The sequence below is a fragment of the Micropterus salmoides genome, unplaced genomic scaffold (genome assembly GCF_014851395.1).
Source record: "Micropterus salmoides isolate LMB-PRFRI ecotype aquatic unplaced genomic scaffold, ASM1485139v1 Ms_hic_scaffold_18, whole genome shotgun sequence".
Classification (NCBI taxonomy): Eukaryota; Metazoa; Chordata; class Actinopteri; order Centrarchiformes; family Centrarchidae; genus Micropterus; species Micropterus salmoides.
Window position 1 is genome coordinate 17,848,406 of NW_024040928.1, and position 22,013 is coordinate 17,870,418.

The 22,013-nt window shown below is 40.6% G+C and overlaps 1 protein-coding gene across 1 annotated transcript in view; it reads right to left on the reverse strand.

The window, feature by feature from the left end:
- The window catches only part of LOC119908805 (pleckstrin homology domain-containing family G member 1), a 71,562-nt gene extending 55,549 nt beyond the window's left edge, over nucleotides 1–16,013 (reverse strand). Inside the window, exon 1 of the mRNA XM_038726673.1 lies at nucleotides 15,871–16,013. Within this exon, the coding sequence (XP_038582601.1) occupies nucleotides 15,871–15,982 (112 nt within the window). The 5' untranslated portion in view covers nucleotides 15,983–16,013. The remainder of the gene's footprint in view (nucleotides 1–15,870) is intronic.
- Nucleotides 16,014–22,013: the final 6,000 nt, after the last annotated feature.

Consider the following 22,013-nt stretch of genomic DNA (forward strand, 5'->3'; position numbering starts at 1 on the left):
TAGTTTCTATTTAAATATATTTACAGAAGCTAAAAAAAAAGTTAGTTAGTTGCAATTTGCCAATTTCCTCACCATGGCTTTTTATTTTTGTTAGTATTTAACAGGCTGCCCGGCTCTCATTCATTCTTAACCTCTTTCACTCTTCCTCTCTTGCCTTACATTTCCTTCCCTTGGCAGTGCCTTTCACATGTACATTAAAATGAATGGGTGCCAGGAATAGTGCTGTGTATTTGGGGGGGGGGACTGTAGACATAACAAAATCAGGGAGGAAAAAGCCAGCCAGCCACATATACAGGGCCTTGGGGAGTGCACTGGGAGGAGGGAGGGAGGCACCGAGGCCAACAATGGCACACATTCACATTCTGGTTCAACCTACAAGTTTCTGGTGGCCTCATTATTTAGTAGACCTAAGTGGAACACCACTCGCTGTAAGGACTCAATTCTGGTATTTTAAAAGGTGCAGTGAATGTGAAAAGCTCAGTATCACGAGTAGCTCCATAAACAGATGAGTAACTAACGTCAGTTTGGTTACTCAATGTCATCTTTGTTTTCTAGTGAAGTGCAATAGACTAGCCACTGTTGAACTTTTTATTTACCTATTTGAAAGTGATTATAATCACTTACTGATCCCCAACATGAGTTGCCACTTTACTTACCTTACTTTTCTCTTGAATTCCAAATCTATAACTGAAATCAAGATCATTTAGTTACATGGTCTACAAGATCCTTTAGTTTAGTTAGTCATCTATTATCTATAAATGATCAGGTATAACTAACTGTGTCCAATGTCCTCTATATTTCTTTACAAATTATGTAATATCACTTGTTACTGGGAAATGTAACTAGTGTGGCATGTTATGCATTACCACAAAACGCTGGCAGTTTTTTGTCAGTTATGAGTGAATGAAACAGAAAGCATCATCTCCCAACAAAACCCCCTTGTCACTCCTATAGTTTCATCTTCAGTCATCAGACTTGTCTGATCTGTCTTATTTATACCTGATAACATCTAAGGTTTGCGGTAAACTAATGACTGCCTCACCCAACAAGACAGGAACAGAAGGGGAATTCGTAAATTATTTCATACTTAACAAGAGCTTAAATGACACTGTGTGAGATAGTGAAAAGAAACATATGAAAAAATGGGTACTACATGCATTGTCAGATGCAGTAAAACAAAATAATTTGCTTCCAAACTAAGTGCAATATACGTTGTGCAATACTGAAGGGACAACCTACCAGTCTCTGGGGGTCACTCTTCCTGACCTCCTCGCCCTCGCACTTTATCACAGAGTCCAACTGCCAATCAAGGGCTGAGGGGATATTTAAATAAAACTAGAGGAATGTATTTCCTACCGCAACATTCAGCTCCACATAGTTTCCCACTTCAGTTCCCCAACCTGATAAACTTAGCGAGGAATCTGCATAACTGGCATAAAAATGTCACTCGTTGTCATGGGACATTCTCTGGCTATGGTGAGCTGGTGACCCCTGACCCATCCTGGAACTCTCCCTCTTCTTGTCTTTCCCCCCAGTAGGAAACATCCGTTGGATCGTTACAGGACTATTTCCCTGATCGACATAATGAAGTGACAAAAAAAACGCCCCATGAGGATCACTTCTCAATGTGAAGCTTGGGAACTTGGCTTAAAGCTGACAAGAAAAACAGCTATTGCATTTTAATGACTTACTTAGACAGACAAATTTCACCAGAAATGTTGGTCGTGGAATTAAACAAGTCATCGAGCACTGGGACGCTGTTACAAAAATCTTATATTGAAACATTGTGGTTCACAGGTGGTTTACAATTAATGAAAGTTAAATCATCAAAGAATTAAAGATATGAAATACCTAAGAACCTTATAGTATATTACGAATACATGTGGAGTATATTACCAGTACATAAATGTGGAATATATATGTTTCATATTGTTTTTATCTATGGTTTTTATCTATGTTATGTTCTGCAATCAGTGCTGGTTGATAAGAATGGAAGCACAGTAATATCCACACTTTATGGATCAATAATTTGAACCTTGAACCACCAGCAGGGTAAGGCAGATGAGACATAACCAAGTGCCCGATTTAGCTACCTCATAAGCAGGTATGTTTATATGCCCTTATTATGCAGAATTAACAATTTACTGTACAGTGAGTACACACCGAATGTCTGACAGCAGTTGAGACTAGGGATGAAATGGTATGAAAATTTCATATCACGATTATAGTGACCAAAATGATCACGGTAATCAGTATAATCACGGTATTGTAAAAATGTGCCAAAAAATATTAAAATGTACTGATACACACACTGAAATCATTTCAACAAGTTTTATATTGAAAACTACAAATAGCCATTTTGTTTGCATAAAAAATAAAATAACAGCAAATACCTTTTGTAAACAAATGAAAATCATCCCGCGGACAATTACATGAAAACAAATAAGTCTTTAGAAGACAACTGCAATGAGCCCAAAAACTGACATAAATACAGAGGACTCTGTAGCGTTTCTAGATATGCTGGTTGGTTAACTAAACAGCGTAACGTGTTATTATGTGCAGTGGACGAATAGACTCTGCCGATGCACACAGCAACAGAACAACGTGTAGTGTTTTTACAAGAGCAGCAACACAGAGCTTCAGTTTACACGCTGTTAGCAAGTCAGAGAGACAAACCAAAGCTAAAAGTTAACTCACCCTGCGTTCACTATAAGGTTATGTTCTTCAATCAAGTTTACCTCAGCTTTCTCATAAAAACTAAAATCGTGCCGAAAAGTGATGGTCCGCCGAAAATTGATTGCATTATTTAGCCTATTGCAGGTATTTTAACAGGTAAAAAGGGCTGGATTGGTTGGTACACAGCAGGTAAAATAATGCAGAGTCATAAGGATAATTGCAAAAGATATCCTGTCTTTATTTTATATAGAGGGCCTAACTCAGCAGTAAGTCATGTTATTATAGGCTACAGTCCGTTTCTAAATATAAACACGCATTCCATCGGCAACAACAGGCTTTTATATTTTTCTATAATCACGTAAATGTCATGCCTGATCACGCTATAAAATGCAACACTTATTTGGTCACAATTGTTATTATTATTATGTTAAAAGAAATGGTAATGTATCACACAGAAATACCTTTGCTATTACCACGGACATAAACTGATGGTTATTTGCACGTTATGTCTGTTTGATCCAGCTGTAGACGTAAAGACACTGGGCCATACAGCTTTAACACGCTGCGCGCGTTCCCGTGGACGGTAAGCAATTTTCGGCGGACTATCACTTTTTGGCACGACACTGCACTTCAGAGTGACTGAAAAATCCGAGTACAGGTGCTGGTCATATAATTAGAATATCATCAAAAAGTTGACTTATTTCAGTAATTCCATTCAGTGAAACTTGTACAATGTATACATTCATTCCACACAGACTGATATATTTCAAGTGTTCATTCCTTTTAATTTTGATGATTATAACTGACAACTAATGAAAACCCCAAAATCAGGATCTCAGAAAATTAGAATATTGTGAAAAGGTTCAATATTGAAGACACCTGGTGCCACACTCTAATCAGCTAATTAACTCAAAACACCTGCAAACGCCTTTAAATGGTCTCTCAGTCTAGTTCTGTAGGCTAAACAATCATGGAGAAGACTGCTGACTTGACAGCTGTCCAAAAGACGACCATTGACACCTTGCACAAGGAGGGCAAGACACAAAAGGTCATTGCTAAAGAGCTCTGTGTCCAAGCACATTAATAGAGAGGCGAAGGGAAGGAAAAGATGTGGTAGAAATAAAGTGTACAAGCAAAAGGGATAACCGCACCCTGGAGAGGATTGTGAAACAAAACCCATTCAAAAATGTGGGGGAGATTCACAAAGAGTGGACTGCAGCTGGAGTCAGTGCTACAAGAACCACCACGCACAGACGTATGCAAGACATGGGTTTCAGCTGTCGCATTCCTTGTGTCAAGCCACTCTTGAACAAGACACAGCGTCAGAAGCGTCTCGCCTGGGCTAAAGACAAAAAGGACTGGACTGCTGCTGAGTGGTCCAAAGTTATGTTCTCTGATGAAAGTAAATTTTGCATTTCCTTTGGAAATCAAGGTCCCAGAGTCTGGAGGAAGAGAGGAGAGGCACAGAATCCACATTGCTTGAAGTCCAGTGTAAAGTTTCCACAGTCAGTGATGGTTTGGGGTGCCATGTCATCTGCTGGTGTTGGTCCACTGTGTTTTCTGAGTTCCAAGGTCAACGCAGCCGTCTACCAGGAAGTTTTAGAGCACTTCATGCTTCCTGCTGATGACCAACTTTATGGAGATGCAGATTTCATTTTACAACAGGACTTGGCACCTGCACACTGTGCCAAAGCTACCAGTACCTGGTTTAAGGACCATGGTATCCCTGTTCTTAATTGACCAGCAAACTCGCCTGACCTTAACCCTATAGAAAATCTATGGGATATTGTGAAGAGGAAGATGCGATACGCCAGACCCAACAAGGCAGAAAAGCTGAAGGCCACTATCAGAGCAACCTGGGCTCTCATAACACCTGAGCAGTGCCATAGACTGATCAACTCTATGCCACACCGCATTGCTGCAGTAATTCAGGCAAAAGGAGCCCCAACTAAGTATTGAGTGCTGTACATGCTCATACTTTTCATGTTCATACTTTTCAGTTGGCCAACATCTCTAAAAATCCTTTTTTTGTATTGGTCTAAAGTAATTTTCTAATTTTTGGAGATACTGAATTTGGGATTAGTTGTCAGTTTTAATCATCACAATTAAATGAAATAAACATTTGAAATATATCAGTCTGTGTGTAATGGATGAAAATAATATCCAAGTTTCACTTTTTGAATGGAATTACTGAAATAAATCAACTTTTTGATGATATTCTAATTATATGACCAGCACCTGTATATCTAGCTGCAGCCCGCAGACAAACGTGATGGAAGTTGAACTTCCAAATATGGTTTGTCTCAGAAGACACAAAACGTGATGACGTTAATCTCGGCTCACGTACAGTATAGATCCTAATGCAAACCGTTTTATTCTTTAGAGGCCAACAACAGAACTTTAAATACACTTCTGAGAAGTTTTTAGGCAAGAAATCAACAGTGTAGATTTCGAATATCAGCAGTTTTCCGAAAATTGGCGGCGAATCGAAAATGTGTTCAAACGTTTTCGGAGTTGAGAAGCTCCGCAAGTTCCAACCACGGTGCCGAACGTTACCAGACGCTGCACAGCAACACAATGGAGGTTAATCTTGTCTGCTAGCACCGCTGTAGGGTTAACCGGTTGACATGCATACAATCAGTAACTTTAGGCACATACCCTGTGATGGTTGGGGTAAGAGGAATATACATCCGGGGGCTGTCAGGAATAGTTAGCTAGCTAGCTACAGTTAGCTCCCCCAGGCCCAGTCACACAGACCACTGCAGCCAACACAGCAGACGAGTCCAGCAACAGCTGATAATGTTCTTACCGTTGTTATTCTGTCAATAAATTCTCAGTAATGTTAAGTTTGAACCTAAATCGAGACACATCTGGCTCGTGATGTAACATTACAGAATATTCTTGGTTTGTGAAACTTAAAATCACTTTGGAAGAAATAAAATATATATGACAGTGGTATAAACTGAAACATTGCTTTATTATTATCATTAGGCTATTATAAATATATATTTGCAGGAATTATAGTATAAATATACAATATTAATAATATACAATTATAGTATAGTAAATAACACATAACGTACAGTGATAACTACATTGACACTTGACACCTCTTTTTTAACGGCTTTTTTTAATTTAACAACTATGCGTGGGCTGAGCGGTCGAGATAAACGTCATCACGTTTTGTGCACGGTGGCTTCTGGGACAAACCATATATGGAAGTTCAACTTCCGTCAACGTTTGTGTGCGGACCCTTCTCGAAAAATCTCGGCTGCGCTGTCTTCCGACATGTAGTCATTGACCCAAACAAACCGACATTGCATTCTGCGCATGCACGCCTGCTTCTGAGAGACGCTGGACAGTGTTTGCCGTGAGATTATAACAGCGCTGTTAACCATACCCGCTTAACATGGTAATTAAAATGTGTACGGTAATAATAACCGTCGGGAATTTTTAATTTTTAAACCGGTAATCGTTTCATCCCTAGTTGAGACACTCAGCAAAAACACACTAGACACCACATTCAGCCCTTTATAATGTTTACAGACCCTTAGAGGGCAGTAAGAGCATCTGCAGCCACTGTACAATAAGTGAGTGGGTCATCGTGTGACCCCACAATGGTGGAACGAGCTACCACATGCCATCACAGCAGGGGCGTCTCTCCAATTTCAAGAAGCTCTTGAAAACTCATCTCTTCGGAGAACACTTTCTCTTATAACACCACTAACCTCCAACATGCACTTCCTGTGCTCTTCTTCTATCCCCTTACAATTCTCTTGTATTATTGCACTTTTTTTGTTAACCCCATTGATGCCATACGTGCTATTAGGTCTTACTTGTATTTATTGCTGCTCTTACTAGTATGTATTGTCAGTTGTAGATCTCGTGCTGTATTGATGCTTTGTTGATGCTTGTATGTTGTTCCTCAAATGTAAATCCCTTTGGATAAAAGCGCCAAATGAGTAAATGTAAATATAAATGTTAACCAACCTGCACTCCCATATTTAGCCACTATTATTAGGATTCCTTTCATACTATCTGGAATTAGCCTGCTGCATTCAGAGCAGGGGTATTTCAGTCTCACCCTGCCCTTGACCTCTTACCATTCAGCCAGTTGTTTAAATGGCCATAACCTGCAGGGAGAAGTGAGCTGGGAGAGGCAAGTGCATAAGCAAACATTCAACGCAGGTGCAGTGAATACAACAAGCGAACTGTTGCTGACTGTTAAAAACTTTGCATCATCCAGTTTTTAAAAACATTTTCAGATTCTGATTAAATAGGTGTTAAAATAGTACTCAACCAATTTAGTGTTGCACCAAGATGTGTGTCCCACCTTAAATCCATCTCAGACCCAATCCTGGACCCCTGCAGTTCGCCTACAGAGCCAACAAGTCTGTAGATGATGCAGTAAACATGGCCCTTCACTACATCCTCCAGCACCTGGACTCCCCTGGAACCTACACCAGGATCGTGTTTGTGGATTTCAGCTCTGCTTTCAACACCATCATCCCGGCCCTGCTGCAGGACAAGCTCTCCAGGCTGAATCTGCCTGACTCCACCTGCAGGTGGATCCCTGACAGACAGGAAGCAGCACGTGAAGCTGGGAAAACACGTCTCTGATCCCAGGACCATCAGCACCGGTTCCCTTCAAGGTTGCGTTCTTTCCCCCCTTCTCTTCTCCCTTTATACCAACAGCTGCACCTCCAGTCACTAGTCCATCAAGCTCCTGAAGTTTGCGGATGACACCACCCTCATTGGGCTCATCTTAGGTGGGGATGAGTCCGCCTATAGGTGGGAGATCGATCATCTGGTGACCTAGTGCAGCCAGAACAGTCTGGAGCTCAACGCTCTGAAGACAGTGGAGATGGTCGTGGACTTCAGAAAGAGCACAGCCCCAGCCTTCCCCATCATCCTGTGTGACTCCCCAGTCACCACTGTGGACCGGCTTCCACTCCTGGGTCCCATCATCTCCCAGGACCTCAAGTGGGAGCTGAACATCACCTCCCTCACTAAAAAGGGCCCAGCAGAGGATGTACTTCCTGCGGCAGCTTGGAGTTCAGCCTGGCAAAGACAATGATGGTGCACTTCTAAACCGCCATCATTGAGTCCATCCTCATCTCCTCCATCACCATCTGGTACGCTGCTGCCACTGCCAGGGACAAAGGCAGGCTGCAGTGTATCATTCGCTCCGCAGAGAAGGTGATTGGCTGCAATATTCCATCACTACCTGTACGCCTCCAGGACTCTGAAGCGAGCAGGAAAGATTGCAGCTGACCCCTCCCACCCTGGAAACAAACTGTTTCAGACTCTCCCCTCTGGCAAGAGGCTGCGGTCCATCAGGACCAAAACCTCTCGCCACAAAAACAGCTTCTTCCCATCTGCAGCTAGCCTCCTCAACAAGGCCCGGGTCCCCCACTGAAACTGCCCCCTTGCAAATAATACAAATGTCTCTGCACATGTAAATAATATTTCATTTCATATCAAGCACAAACCTGGCACATTGCAGATATTTGTTGTTAATTGTTAATCTTTGTTGTTGTATATTTTTATATTGGCAATTTATATATTTCTGTACACAATATTCTCTTCCATTGCAATACAACTGCACAACACAAACCCAGAACAATAAACATGTAAATATCTGCAACGTTGTTCTTTCTCTGCAAATAGTTGTATTATTTTACACCAATAAAGCTCCTTCTGATTCTGATTCACCCCTATAAAGGGCAATTTATACTTCTGCGTCAAATCGACGGCGTAGCCTCTGCGTAGCCCCCTACCTTACGCCGTCACTTAGGGTGTAGCCTGACGTGCACCTCCTCAAAAATGTAACTACACGTCTAGGTGACGTGGACTGTAAGCATTGTGATTGGTAAGCTGGGTAGCCTCACAATGCCTCCGAGCCGACAGGAAGTGCCCATGCATTTAAGTAACTTTTACTATCGCCCAAAACGGCGGCTGTAACAGGGTGGATCAATATATTTGACCGTCACAACCCGAGCAAAATGACTCATTTCACTATCAGAATGAGATCCAATCGGTCGATAACATTTGAAAAGGCTATACCAGCCGCATGTATACAATTTTACTCCCATTCACGTTAGCGGAGCGCTAAACCGGAAGTTAGCATACTCGGCTGGCAAAAGTCAACACAGTGGACGCTGTAGCGCTACTGCCGACTAGCGTTTGGGGATGTAGTTGCAGAATGACGGACACACCGACACACAAGTATAAATGCATGTAAACCCAACGCAGGAGTATAAATGGGCCATAACACTGGGCAAATTCAATCTCAAAACGTTTTGCACCGGTTTGCAAAGTTTTCTGATTGAACAACATGATTCCTTGCAATGTTGCGCAATGGGCCTGGAGGTATGTTTTCTCCCGTTTGGTGGCCGTGTCTTAGGTGTTACCCAATCAGCTGCCACAGGTTTGGAAACACAACGGTGTTAGAAAGGCAAGAAAATGCAGTGCGCTTGTCAAAGGCAACACTGTTTCTGTTGAAAAAAACATTTTGCTATGTTTTGTCGGCGCTGAACTCGCCCACTGTCAGACTCAAGATGGACAGTGTCAAAACATGACGCCTACATTACCTACAATGCAACTCAACTGCTGACAGTTTGGTCTGAGATTCCTTAAGGCTTAACGACTTTCAGCGTCGGCCGATGACCATGCAGTTCACACTACACAATTTAGTCAATTTAGTCTTGAAGTCGCTGTGGCCTTCACACTACGTGACTGATCGGTGACAGGGGGTCACACACTACATGAGCTGACAGCGGCAGAGTCACCCGACGCTGGTCTCCAAACCACGTTTTGTCAAGAAAACACACGTGAAATGTGAAACGGTAAATGACCTACAGACAAAAGAATGGATTGGCACACGCAGGTAGCAGGGATTGTCTGAGCTACAGAGAGAGCTAAAGGTGAGTAAGAAGTGTTTTGCAGTGAAAAAGTAGCTGCCTGCTCTGCCAGTTAACTGCTCTCATTGGCTGGATGTGGATGTTGAGTCAGCCGACTCCGCCAGATATTGGGCATGCTAGATATCTGGCAGACGTCGGCGATGTGTCAGAAATGTGTCGGAAGCCGTTGTGACGTGTCGTTGAGTAGTTCACACATAACGACTGGCAACTGCTGATTTACTCCCGATCACAGCCTGAGGGTCGCCAAGCGTCAAATCGGGCTAAAAATCGTGTAGTGTGAAATAGGCTTTAGGGTGTTTTATGCTGGTAGCGGCTAATGTGGCCTTGAGCTGCAAGCCTCAAGCAGAGACAAGGAGCAGGCTGCAGAGGTCTAGTAAGCTCACTTGTTTCTAACTCTGCTTCCTCTGGAGCCAGAAAAGGCTTTATAAAACTTTTTTTCCCCACATATGCAGTAGTACTCCCCAACACCTGTAAACAGGCAGTGATTTATAAAATGGGTGGAGTTCCCTTTTAAAGGGTACTGAGAGGTGTCGGTAGGTTAAAGGTTTAAAAATCATCAGAATTGAAGATATTTGCAGGAAAACACAAAATATAATATAGACATTCTGACACTGCATTAAATGCTTGAGTTGATAGCAGAATCTGCCCTTTGAGGACTGTAATTTATACAAATACAGATCTTTGCAGAGCAGCACTTTAACTATTCTATTTCTAAGTAACTCTACAATGTTGGGAATCCTTCTCTTAAGAACAGCTCTTCTTCAACCAGGTGGGTATTAAAAGCTATTCAGAAAGCATGTCTTTAAATATTTTCTAAGGTTACCATTTTAAGTGTTAAAGTCAGTGGGCCAAACTTTCCCTCTCCTCATCACAAACCTTGTAATTAGGCGAAACATGTTTTTACAGCAGATCTCTAAAGTGCTTTAAGTAGTGGTTAGTAATATAGAAAAAGCTTGAGAACACGCATGCACTTAAATCACTGCCAATGGGTACATCTGCTGGAATGTTTTTCCACTGCTGAACAAATACAGACGCACAGAATGGGTTGTGACATACAGTACATTATGCACTAATATGCCCACACACGCTTCATTTCACATCTGAAGTGGCTGCATGAAGTGTGTATGGGTGTAAGGAACAGGCATGTGACAGATCTATTGTGCAAACCAGTCCAAAACAGAGATATAAGCACAGACCTAAAAACCTGGGATGACCCGAGTCATTTTTGCACTGAGCCAGAAAATTACTTAAAATTTAAATGCTACAGCTGCACAAAGCTGTCTAAATTTAAATTATCCTAAGAGGAACGTTTCTATATAAGAAAATGCAGAAGTAACAGAAAATATAATTAATTTAGATGAAAAACAGTGGCCATAGTAACAAAAGAAAAAAACATATGCATCAAATTAGTTGAAAAAATGTATAAAACATGGCAGGCTACAGTGTGCAAAGACTAAAAAAAGTGTTTTAAAATAATTATCTCAAAATAGGATGACGCCTGCAACTTTAACACATTTGGAAACCGTGTTGAAGATATTTGCTTGGTAGTCACCTCTGTTTTGTGGGACTAATGGTCTGCAAGAAAGCAGTTTGTCATAATCACAGTGGCACTGCCAAGATTATTGCAATGCATACAAGTCATTCACGCATAAGGCATCTTGTGGTTATAGGGTGGCTAATATTTAAGGGATAAACATTTGTAGTTCCCATTTTTATTGCACAGTTAGCTATCCTGAGACCAAAAGACCTCAAACTCAAAAGTTCAGCTTAACAACAAGTCCACTCAAATCTAATGGAAAATGCGTATGCACCATGATCTGCATCCTACCCGAGTTCATGATGGATATATAATCCAGAGGAGATGAGTACTCTATGTCTCTGCCTGCCTCCTCTAGATGGTCACCCCAGAATATGCTAGGCAACTTTGTTTGATGATTCTCCGTGTGGGTACATTTGAGTCTGGACAAGGATCGCAGATCAGGTCAAGTCTCCCTAAGTGGGTTAACTGTATTTACAATCAGTCTCCTTTTTCACTTCCAGAGAATCTTTCATCCTCTTATCTCAAGACTAGAGTGAACTATTTGCTTGCAAGTTGGTTATAAACACCTGGTCATTTTGTCACGGTCAGCATGTACTGCTATAATGCTGCTATATATATATAGTTCTCCAAATAAATAGACAATCTGGCCTCCAAGACCTGGAAAGGAATCATTTGGTTTTGAGAAGGAAGTTCCTCCAACGGCCTGCCTCACAGTAACATAACAGTCCAAAAATATCACTGTGCAGCACGGAGCAGGTTTTTGCACGTCTGTCTGCTGCTCCTGTCTGGGCCACGGAAATATGGGCTGGACACAAAGACACACGAGGAACCACAAATGTGCATGCATGCACATACACACCTGAGTATAACAGGAAACACATGGTGATATCCATCAACCTTTTGTCCTCTGAGACACACACACACACACACACACACACACACGTGATGACAAACCATGAAATTTGGAAATTATAACAGGAAGCAGCAGTCACAGCAGCACAAGCTCATCCAACAACACAAAAGAGCGATATTATTAAAACATGTATAAGCCTGCAGAGATGATCAGAACCTACCAAAATAAACCACCTTGCATGCGGGCCAAAAATGTGTGTCTAACTAAAAAATCTTTTCATTAAAATGTATTGTGACAGTAATGAATGCAACCAGAATGATGCTGAAAAACTGCGGACCTCATCTTTACCCTGACATTTCAATCAATGACGCCAGGCTGCACCTTGTGCGGCTGCCACACAGCTTTGCATGGGAAAGGGCATGCTTTGCATGGCACCCCAAATCTGCGATACTTTTTGCATCTCAACGCACGGCAGGCACAAAAAAATCTGATTTTATTCTCTGACAGCAGTACGTGTCTAAATGCTGACAATTCGATCTAGATGGCTTCTAGATGAAAAGCTTTTAATAGGAGGTTGGCGTTAAGGCTTAAGACACACTTTTTCACTGTATAGAGCAAACTTTCACACCTCACACAGCATGTGCCCTGTATGTATCTATGAAGAAATTAAATTTAAAGCTAGATGCCCTGCTTGTTAGCACAGCTCACTTCCTTTTCCTGTATGAAAAGCAGGAAAGCTCATTCAGCTGTGCCTTTGAAACCATGGTTGAGACATGATTGAGACTGAGCTAGGTGATTATAGATGTGCAATAATGGGGTAGCTTCTCAGGGCTGCAAGACCTTCTCATTTCTACTCATTTTACTAGTATTATAGCATTGTCGATAATCGGTTTTGCTTCCTGTGACCTATGACCTTGCCACTTTATAAGAAACACCTGCACAATCTAGTGCAATCCAATAAATCCTTTTATGAAGCTTATAATTGTTTATTGGATTGCATTAGATTGTACAAGTATGTACAGTATATGCCCACAGTTGTGATTCCTATGCATATGCAGAAAGTCATCACTGCTTTGAGTTCTATGCACTAAAACTTAAACAGCTCAAAGTAAAACAGTACAGAAAGAATAAAAACTATCTGTTTCTATTAACTTCTTCCCTGCATCTTCTTCTCACTCTCTCCCCCTTCCCATCCTCCTTTGCTCCTCCGCTCTCTGTGTCAACTCCTTCACACCTCAGCTCCTACATGTGACCTCCCAGCAGGGAAGACTGCCAGGAGCAGCTGAAAGATCCTGACCCCGCTCAAAGATTCACCACCCTCTATCTGCCCAGGGAAAGAGTTCTGCTCCAGCCTCAAGGAGATATTAGGAAAACAGGGGGATATCACGTCTCTCAACACCAACAGTTTATAACGGAGCATTTCAAAACACTAACAAAAGGTAGCCTCAAATAGAAAAAAAGGGATTCAGCAAATCTCATCATGAAACTTCCTTGATTTTGCTACAACAATTCAGGCTGCCATGGACTGAAACAGAAGAGCTGATATGGAAACAATAGAGAAAATAATCTGTTTCCAGTCTGTCTCTTAAAATAACTCTAGCTTCCAAATGAACTCTCTTTCCAATCTGTTGTTATTGTATCAGTCTCCCAAAAAGTACTGCAACTGCTCTAGTCATCAAATACGGCCCAGATATGTATCATGCCTCCTATGGAAGCACAGTTGGGTCTCTTCCGCCTGCCATGTGTTTGAACTCCATGTGCTAGCTGGAACTGCTTTAAGAAGAACAGAGATAAAAGTGTTGAGTCACAGTGGACATCAGGATGGCAGGTATATCATCATTAAACACACCCATACAGTACAGACTTAACAGTTTTTTTCTAAACGATCGCCATCAAACACACAAGTGCTATATACTTGCAGACACACCACCTGGACCTCAATATAAATAGGGCAGGTTGTGGAGTGATTTAAGATAATCTTCAAGGGAGAAACGTGATACAGCGTGGGACCAAAGACATCCTGTGGAGACATCCGTCTGAAAGATCTCCAGTAAAAACATCAACCAGGAGACACAGAGAGAATGCTACTTGACAGCTGCATCTCATCATTAACTTGTACAGTAGACCCATAGAAATTAATCAGAAAATATCTGACTGACTCTTTTGTATTTCTACTCTTATCTTAGCCAGTTAGATCAGACACATCTATAATCAATATTTTTACAATGTTCACCATCTTAGTTTAGAATATTAGGATAGATTAGGATTTGGTAATTAGCAATAAATACAAAGTACAGCTGAGTCTGATGGAAATGTCATTAGTTTTGCAAGTATTTGGTCTTAAACCAGAGTGTAAACAAGTTGTTGAGGTATTTCAGTCTACACCAAAGTAGTCCTGGGTTTAACGTTACAGTACAGGGTGACAGACCGGAGGGGGGGTGAAGGTGCTAAAGTCGTCCAATCTCAGATTACATTCTCACGAGATTTAGAAGCGGGAAGAACACCTGCCATCGTCCTAACTGCGAGGAAGGAAAATGCCATCCAACTAACTTCTTTCTGATCATGGATGAAGCAGTGTAAACACTCAGCTAAGCCTAATATTTTAAAGATTACTAAAATCTTTTTTTCCCATATTGATGTGACTGTTGCTATAGCACACATTAGCCGACTGAGCTCTGAAAATAAGATATAATTCATAATTCTTTTACATTTTGTGATTTATCTTCATTCCCTTTCTTGCCCAGAGTGCTCACTCTGTCCTGTAAATATGAAGCTACAGACAGCTCTGGTTATCTTAGCTTACCATAATGACTGGAAACAAAGGGAAACAGCTGGCCTGGCTCTGTCCAAAGGTAACAAAATCCTCCTACTGCCACATCTAAAGCGTATTAACACGTAATATGTTGTTTGTTTACATCATTCAAAAACTAGCGCAAAAACAGAAGTTCATCATTTTACAAGGGGTTATGTAGCTGGTCTCCAAGTTTCCAGCCTTTGTGCTAAGCTAATCTAACTGGCTGCTGGCTACAGCTTCATACTGAACGGACATGAGAATGGTAGGCCTATCTATCAGCAAAGAAAGCCTATTTCCCAAAATTTCAAACTATTTCTTTAATTCAGTAAGTGACAGCAGTGGCAGGATGTGAAAAAGGGGCCTTGTCAATCATAGACGCTAAAGGTAATACAGTGTTTATGGTTCAGCAGCATTAATCATCACTTATGAAGACTGACGTGATTCAGTGTGAAAGTCACCTGTTAATGGAAAAATTCTGTAGGCTACAGTTCCACCCCCATCTTCCATCTGCTGCTGTTGAATAACAGCCTGAAGTCTGTCCAAGTAAAAAAAAAAAATCTTATAAAAACAATCCTGGTTGACTTGAAATGTCAGATTTGACTACTACTGTGTCTAGAGAACAACATCAATCTTTAGCTGGACAGTTCTTTTGTAAGACAATGCTCCAGTTATGCAAGATCAACTTCAAAAGGGTCAGTGTCAGAGTTCATCATGTCTCATCACAGGTCCATAACTTTTTTGAAAGCAGAACTTCATGTTCTTTCTGTCCATCACACACTCCTACACACATGCCATCTCAAGAGTAGGACATTTCACTGCCCCGTGGTCAGCATTACTCCTCCCTATCTTATGCAACCTGTTCCACTATCATTCTCCGTCATCCTCGATCAGCATTCATCTTTCAGCGTTTATCCCGCGACTGCAGTCTGACCTGCAGGCTGCTTATACGCGCTTTACCTGAGCAGCACAATGAGCATACCTGCTCCTGGGATCAGCGTTTAAAACACCAGGACGCGTGTTTATAATATGCCCGTCGGCCAGATCACGCAGACAAGGGCCTCGACGTTAGACAAATTTCACTCACTGCTTTTCTTTGAAGTTGTCTTTGCAGAGAGCACTTCTTCGGTAAATCTTCGGTTCCCTGCTGCTGCTGCTGCTGCTGCTGCCGCTGCTGCAGGAGACAAGTCGTTCTTCATTAAAAGCGGCTCCTTTACACTTCACTAAACCTCTTTCAAACTCGACCCACTTGGCAACTTTGCCAGCTCAAACACTGTGTGTGTCCTAATTTGTCCGGTGGTAAAATGTCAGTGACGTTGCACCGGTATTCTGTCACGAGCGGCTCACCTGATGACAGGTGAGATTTTGCAGTTTCACTTTGAAGTAGCCTCCTTCTAGCGGTCAATAGTTGACATCAGAAGTGCAGTAAAATGGCTACAGGTTTTAGGTCGTTGCACAGAAATAAAAAGCTAGCTTTTTTTAATTCAAATTAATCGAACTTTATTTGTATAGCACTAGTTTGAGGTGTTTAAAAGGTGACTGACAAGACAATAATATGAGAGTAGGCTACAGCAATAATTGGAAAAAATCGCACAAAGATTAGAATAATAATATTCATGTTATATTCATATGGGACAGAGAAAGGGAAGTTCTGGTATTTATCCTTACATTCTAGGTAATAGCCTACTATACAAAATATGCATCTATTCAATACTATAAATTATTTTCTTTTGTCTGGTAAATTTAATTGGGTACAATATTTTACAATAACTTATTTTACCATGGCCTTTTTTTCCCAGCCCATTAGTTTAAACCCTGAATGCTACCAGGATGAGTGGAATTCCTTCTACAAAAATGCCAATCAGAAACATTTCTGTAGCCTACAAACAGCACATAAAATGTGGTGCTTCTGTGTGTTACACTGCAGTCCTGACACTGGGCCTATGACCTGGATTTATGCTTCCAAGTTCACAGTTCAACGTTCTCTTCAGCAGTTGGCTCGCGGTGATCCCAGTAACCTGTGCGGAAATAAGAAGTCTCTGAAGGTCCTTGTAGGGTTTGCAGAAAGTGTCTGACATTGTTTTAGTTTAGGTCTCAGGTTTAGTTTGACCTCTTTAGACACATTCTTTTCTATTCATGTAAACTCTTCAAAGACTAGCAAAATCCAAATTACAGGTGTGATCCTTTTGGACTATGTTTTCTTAGTTTTACTTAAAGTTGAAGTACCATTGGAATCATGTGCCTCAGAACTTTACTATATCACTCTGGTAGGAATTTCTGTAACTGTGTCAGTAATGCTGGGGAATAGTGTCCTTGATAATACTCTCCCTTTGATGATAAAATATTGTAAAAATGTGGGTTTTTTCTAATATATCAGGCACCTCAAAATGTGTCTCTGCAGAGATCACGTTGCTTTAGATGTAACACCTTGGACAGTTAATAGGTTTACAGTGCCAGTTACTGATTTCAGTAACCTCCCTGCATGCAAACAGAATGTAAAGGAAACCCAAAACCAAACTTGGTCCTTTCCTCTGTGTTAATAACCTGTCATTAGGGCACAAAAACATAGTGTAGGGGGAGGACGTGTCTGTGATCACTGAATGGAATCTGGGTCATTGTGAGGAAACCAGGGGGAATGAGCAGCACAGTCATATATCTATTCCTCATATCCCTGCCCCGCCTTCCTGTTGACTTTGCTTCCACACTTCACTGTAATCTTATTTTCTTGAGAAATACTGAAATAAATAGGATGTTAGCCACAGTCTGCAGCTTGTGCTTTTGTCTAAAAGAACCCTATCACTTTGTCCGGACAGCATTGTTAATAAAAATGACCCTTCCTGCATATCGCTGGCTATGCTTTCTGCTGAATGGTGAGTAATAAATTTAGCACTGATGAGGTTACAACCTAAATGATTGTCCCACAGGGGATAGGGCTTGGCCTTGGAGTCTTTCCATACAATATCATCTTTCTCACAGCAAGATGACTTCATTGTCAACTGAAACTGCTGAAATCCTGGAAGTGATAAGGATTGGCCCCTCAGGTAGCAGCTGAACAGACAAACAATGCCAAAGCTATCCGTTAACATTGCTGTTCTCTCAACGTGTCAGTGTCTGGTCTTCTAGTGGAAGACATTAGAGTTGGCTAATAACTGTTTTTTACTGTACGTGTTTAGGCACGCCGGGCCAATTGTGGAAGACCCATAGTCCAAATACTTTTGTGTTCAAGGTCATGAACCAGTGGCTACCCAAAATAAATTGCCATAATACTGGTGGTGACACTGGAATATATGAAGTTGCTTTCATTTTAAAAAGTATATAAATCTGGTTAAACTGCTGGTTTTCCAAAATAAAGGAAATTCTGATTAAAGTAGTTTCATTTAATTGTCACCTTACAGTGTCCAAGTGCCTTGTTGTGTCATGTGACACTGCAACATCAGGAAATGAAGTGCTGTTCAAAACAGGCATTTATCTCAGATGACTAGGGCTGTGGGACACACAAAATGACTTCCTGCCCTCAAGATAAATATTTCCTGCATTTAACGATGTTTATGCTCGTCTGATAATTGGTACACATGAGTTGTTGTGTTGTTTTTGCTTTCACATAATTTACAGCAACAGTTGTCCATTTGTACGCTTTGTCTTTTGAAGTATATTGTTTACAGCACTTGCTGCCATTTCTCCTAAAAAACTTTTATTTTCTTCCACTTGCGGTTGAGCTTTCTTTTGCTAGTAGCAATACTGATGCAGGTCCATAGCACTAACAGTTTAACAGACATTCACTATTTTGTCAGATCAGTGACCAACCAATCATCATCTTTTATCTACTCCCATCCATCCATCCATCCATCCATCCATCCATCGTCAACCGCTTATCCTGCGTACAGGGCTTTTATCTACTCCTCAAATGCTAATGGTAGCATTGTCTATATGTTCTGTTTGTTTTGTTTTGTTTACAGTTTTGTAAATTATGATTTGTGATTTGCTAATTTAGTTTGTCAGCTATCAGTTGACTGCTAATTTAGCTAGCCATCAGTGGCCGAAGCTAATGTGTTGCTAAATACAAACTGCTGACTGTTTTGGATTTTTACTCTTGTGTTTACTAGATTAATTACAAATCTATTTTTACACCTAGGCCTACATTTGTTCAATTGTTTATACTATCAAGTGTCCAAAAGTGTTCTCAACTCACTGCATGGGTACAAGCTATAAGGGCAAAACAAAATCACTTTCTGTTCAAGTTGTGTGCTGAAGAAGCTTTACAACAGGATTTCATGTTGTCAGTATGCATTATGTAATCATTTCATGTTGTTATCAGTGGAAGTAATGTAATAACATACATTACATCATATACCTTGGCTGGTGCAAGGTTCACAATCACGAAGAAAGAAGAAAACACTGTTTTGTGTGCTAGTGAATGGAACTGAAACATCAACATCTAGTTCCCTGCAGTTCATACCCATTATCAATTAGTGATGCGTTTCCTTGAAAGAGAGACATGCGGGTGCTTGGTTTTGAGTTGGAATTTTGATTACAATATTAGTGTGTGATTTAACTGACTTGTGTAATACTGTATGGGAAGGTGTGTTAGGGACAAGCTTATCTTTGGCAGACTGAGGAGGAGACTTTCGATGATCTGAGTCATGCTAGAGAGAAACAACGTCTGGTGTTTGAAGTGTCAAAGGGCAATATGACATCTGAGAAGCCAAAAATAGGCTCACAAACAAAGGCTGTAACTGAAAGAAAGATGAGGGCAGCCATAATAAAATCATTATGGAGTTGACTGAAAATGTGCATGCTAGTTATGATTTGATGACACATATGCACAATGTTGGTCATGAAAAACTCTTCATTAAGCCTTGGAGACAGAACAATGCAGAAAGAATGCATTGCAGGTCTGAACACTGTGCTAAACTGGATTAGCACTCTCTTACACGTTTTTGACACAGATTTTTTACAGCTTGGCATCGATTTTGCAATTTCCCAGACGGGTTTTCCCCTAGGGCTGAGCTGTATGCACTGCAGATCTCACACAAGAATGTGTGTATGTACACCTACACACATTAGAAAGCTTATCTCCACAATCGGCTGTGAAACACTGGGAGCCCCAGTCTGCTGCTTTCAGTTCAGAGCGACAACTGTGTCTGAGAGAGGGAGAGAGAGCCTTTGTGATATCAGACCCTGAGACAGAAAGAGGTCTCGAGTTTGACAGGATTAATGGACATTAGCACATGAAGTCATGAAAAAAGCAGGAAACGCCACAGGAAATGCATAAGAGGGTGTGTAATGCTATCTCCGATCACTGCCCATGGCACCCGCATTATGGATGCTGATGTGGTGGGAAAATAGTGGGGGCTTTTGTACGTGAGATGCTAAATATACTGACATATCTGAGCTATTTTTAAAAAAGTGATTGTATCGTTCCTGTTGTAAGACAAAGTGATTTAAAGTGATTAAATTTTTTCGCAAAGACTGCATAGCCTGTTTTATTTATTTTATTAAAAACAGAAGTGTTTGCTCAAAATATAGCAAAAGTAAATTATCAGTTTGCAAGAATGTATAACTGTTTACATTTTGGTCTAACAATCATAGAATTTAAGTTAAATGAAAAACAAGAGAGAGAACAAGCATCAGCTTTATGTTACTCTATCCTTCATGATCCTATTTTACTCTTTTCTTCTTTTTTTTTTACACTGTAGTTTTGCTTTCAGCTTCTCTCCATAACACATATTCAAAAAGCTCTTTGTCATTGTGTCCAAATGAGAGCCTCAGAGATAGTAGTTTTTCGGTTTTATTCAGGTAAATTAACAAATTATACAAATTCTGTGTATTATTGTATATATTTTTTGCATTATTTGTATGATATACCTATCAATTATTAAATCCAATTTACTGAAGGTTTCACAGATGCCTGAGCCCAGTCTTGCCCCCTATGTGTGTATTTCACACTCAGTGAAACAGAGCGCCAGATAGTTGCGATCTAATCAGAAAAGGAAGAAACTACTGTGGGTCTGTCATCACTGTCATTGAGCTTATACAAAATCCAAAGAGAAAGACAAGTTTACCCTTTGTTATTCTACTGAGTTCACTGACATTACACAACATTAAAACTATTTTCTTTTTGGCTCAGCAGTTGTGAAAGGATCAAAACAATGAAGCTGGACAGACAAGCAGGTGGTTGGCAGACGGCAGCATGAATTGCATCTCTTGACAGAATGAGTGTTATGGTATCAACAAGGTGATCAAATAATGCTTATAACTTATAAATCCATTATGTACAGTTTATCCTTCCTTATGGGCCAGTAATTTCCAATACATATAAAATCATAAACAGGTACCATGTTGCCAGCATATGTTATACTGTATATAGCAATGGCACAAGATTGGGTGATAAATGTGAGGTCTCCGTTAAGAAATATGGCTTGTGGTGTTATGTAAAAGACATCAGTGTGTAAGAGGAGCGAAGACAAACTTGGAGTCACACAACCCATTAGTGTTTGTCCTTCAGGAGAGAACATTTCTATGCATCATGACTGGTGTCCTGGTCCTTTTTCTCCTATTTTTAACATATATTTGTTACATCACTGCCTTGTGTCAAGTACTTGATGTCATGTGGGTAAAGTATCTGCCTGCAGTGAAAGGATGACCCTGGGAACTTGTTCATACAAATCTTACTGAGAATCTGTTGTTCAATCTATTCAATGATTCAAATGAATTACAAACTAAAAACAAAACAGCTCTCCACAGAATTTGCTCTAACTAAAATAATGATGACTAATGTGAGACTACTTTTAGTTGCAGATATAAAAAAAACAGTGGAGAAAATCAATAACCAAGACCGAGACTCATTTTCTCTCAGATTTCATCACATCCCATTTTGGGACTAGAGGAGTTTTTGACGTTACCTTCCTGTGGCTTTCTCTTTCATCCATTTGTGTATTGTTGACATTGGCTTTATTCAGACATTTTGTGCATTGTGTGTAATAATAATAGTGAAACCTAATTTTCCTTTGTTCCCTTTTCTTCTGAACTTATTAAAACCTAATAGAGAAAAGTATTGAAGTGGTAACCTTTTATTTTGCTACAAACTGGGCTTGCACATTTGATGACGGTAACACAAAAATACAACTGAACATTAAGGTTATCATTTTTGCTCTACAGCAACAGCCCACACCCTGACCTCTGATTGCACATTATACCTTTAAAGAGCATTTCATTTTGCACCTGGTATGG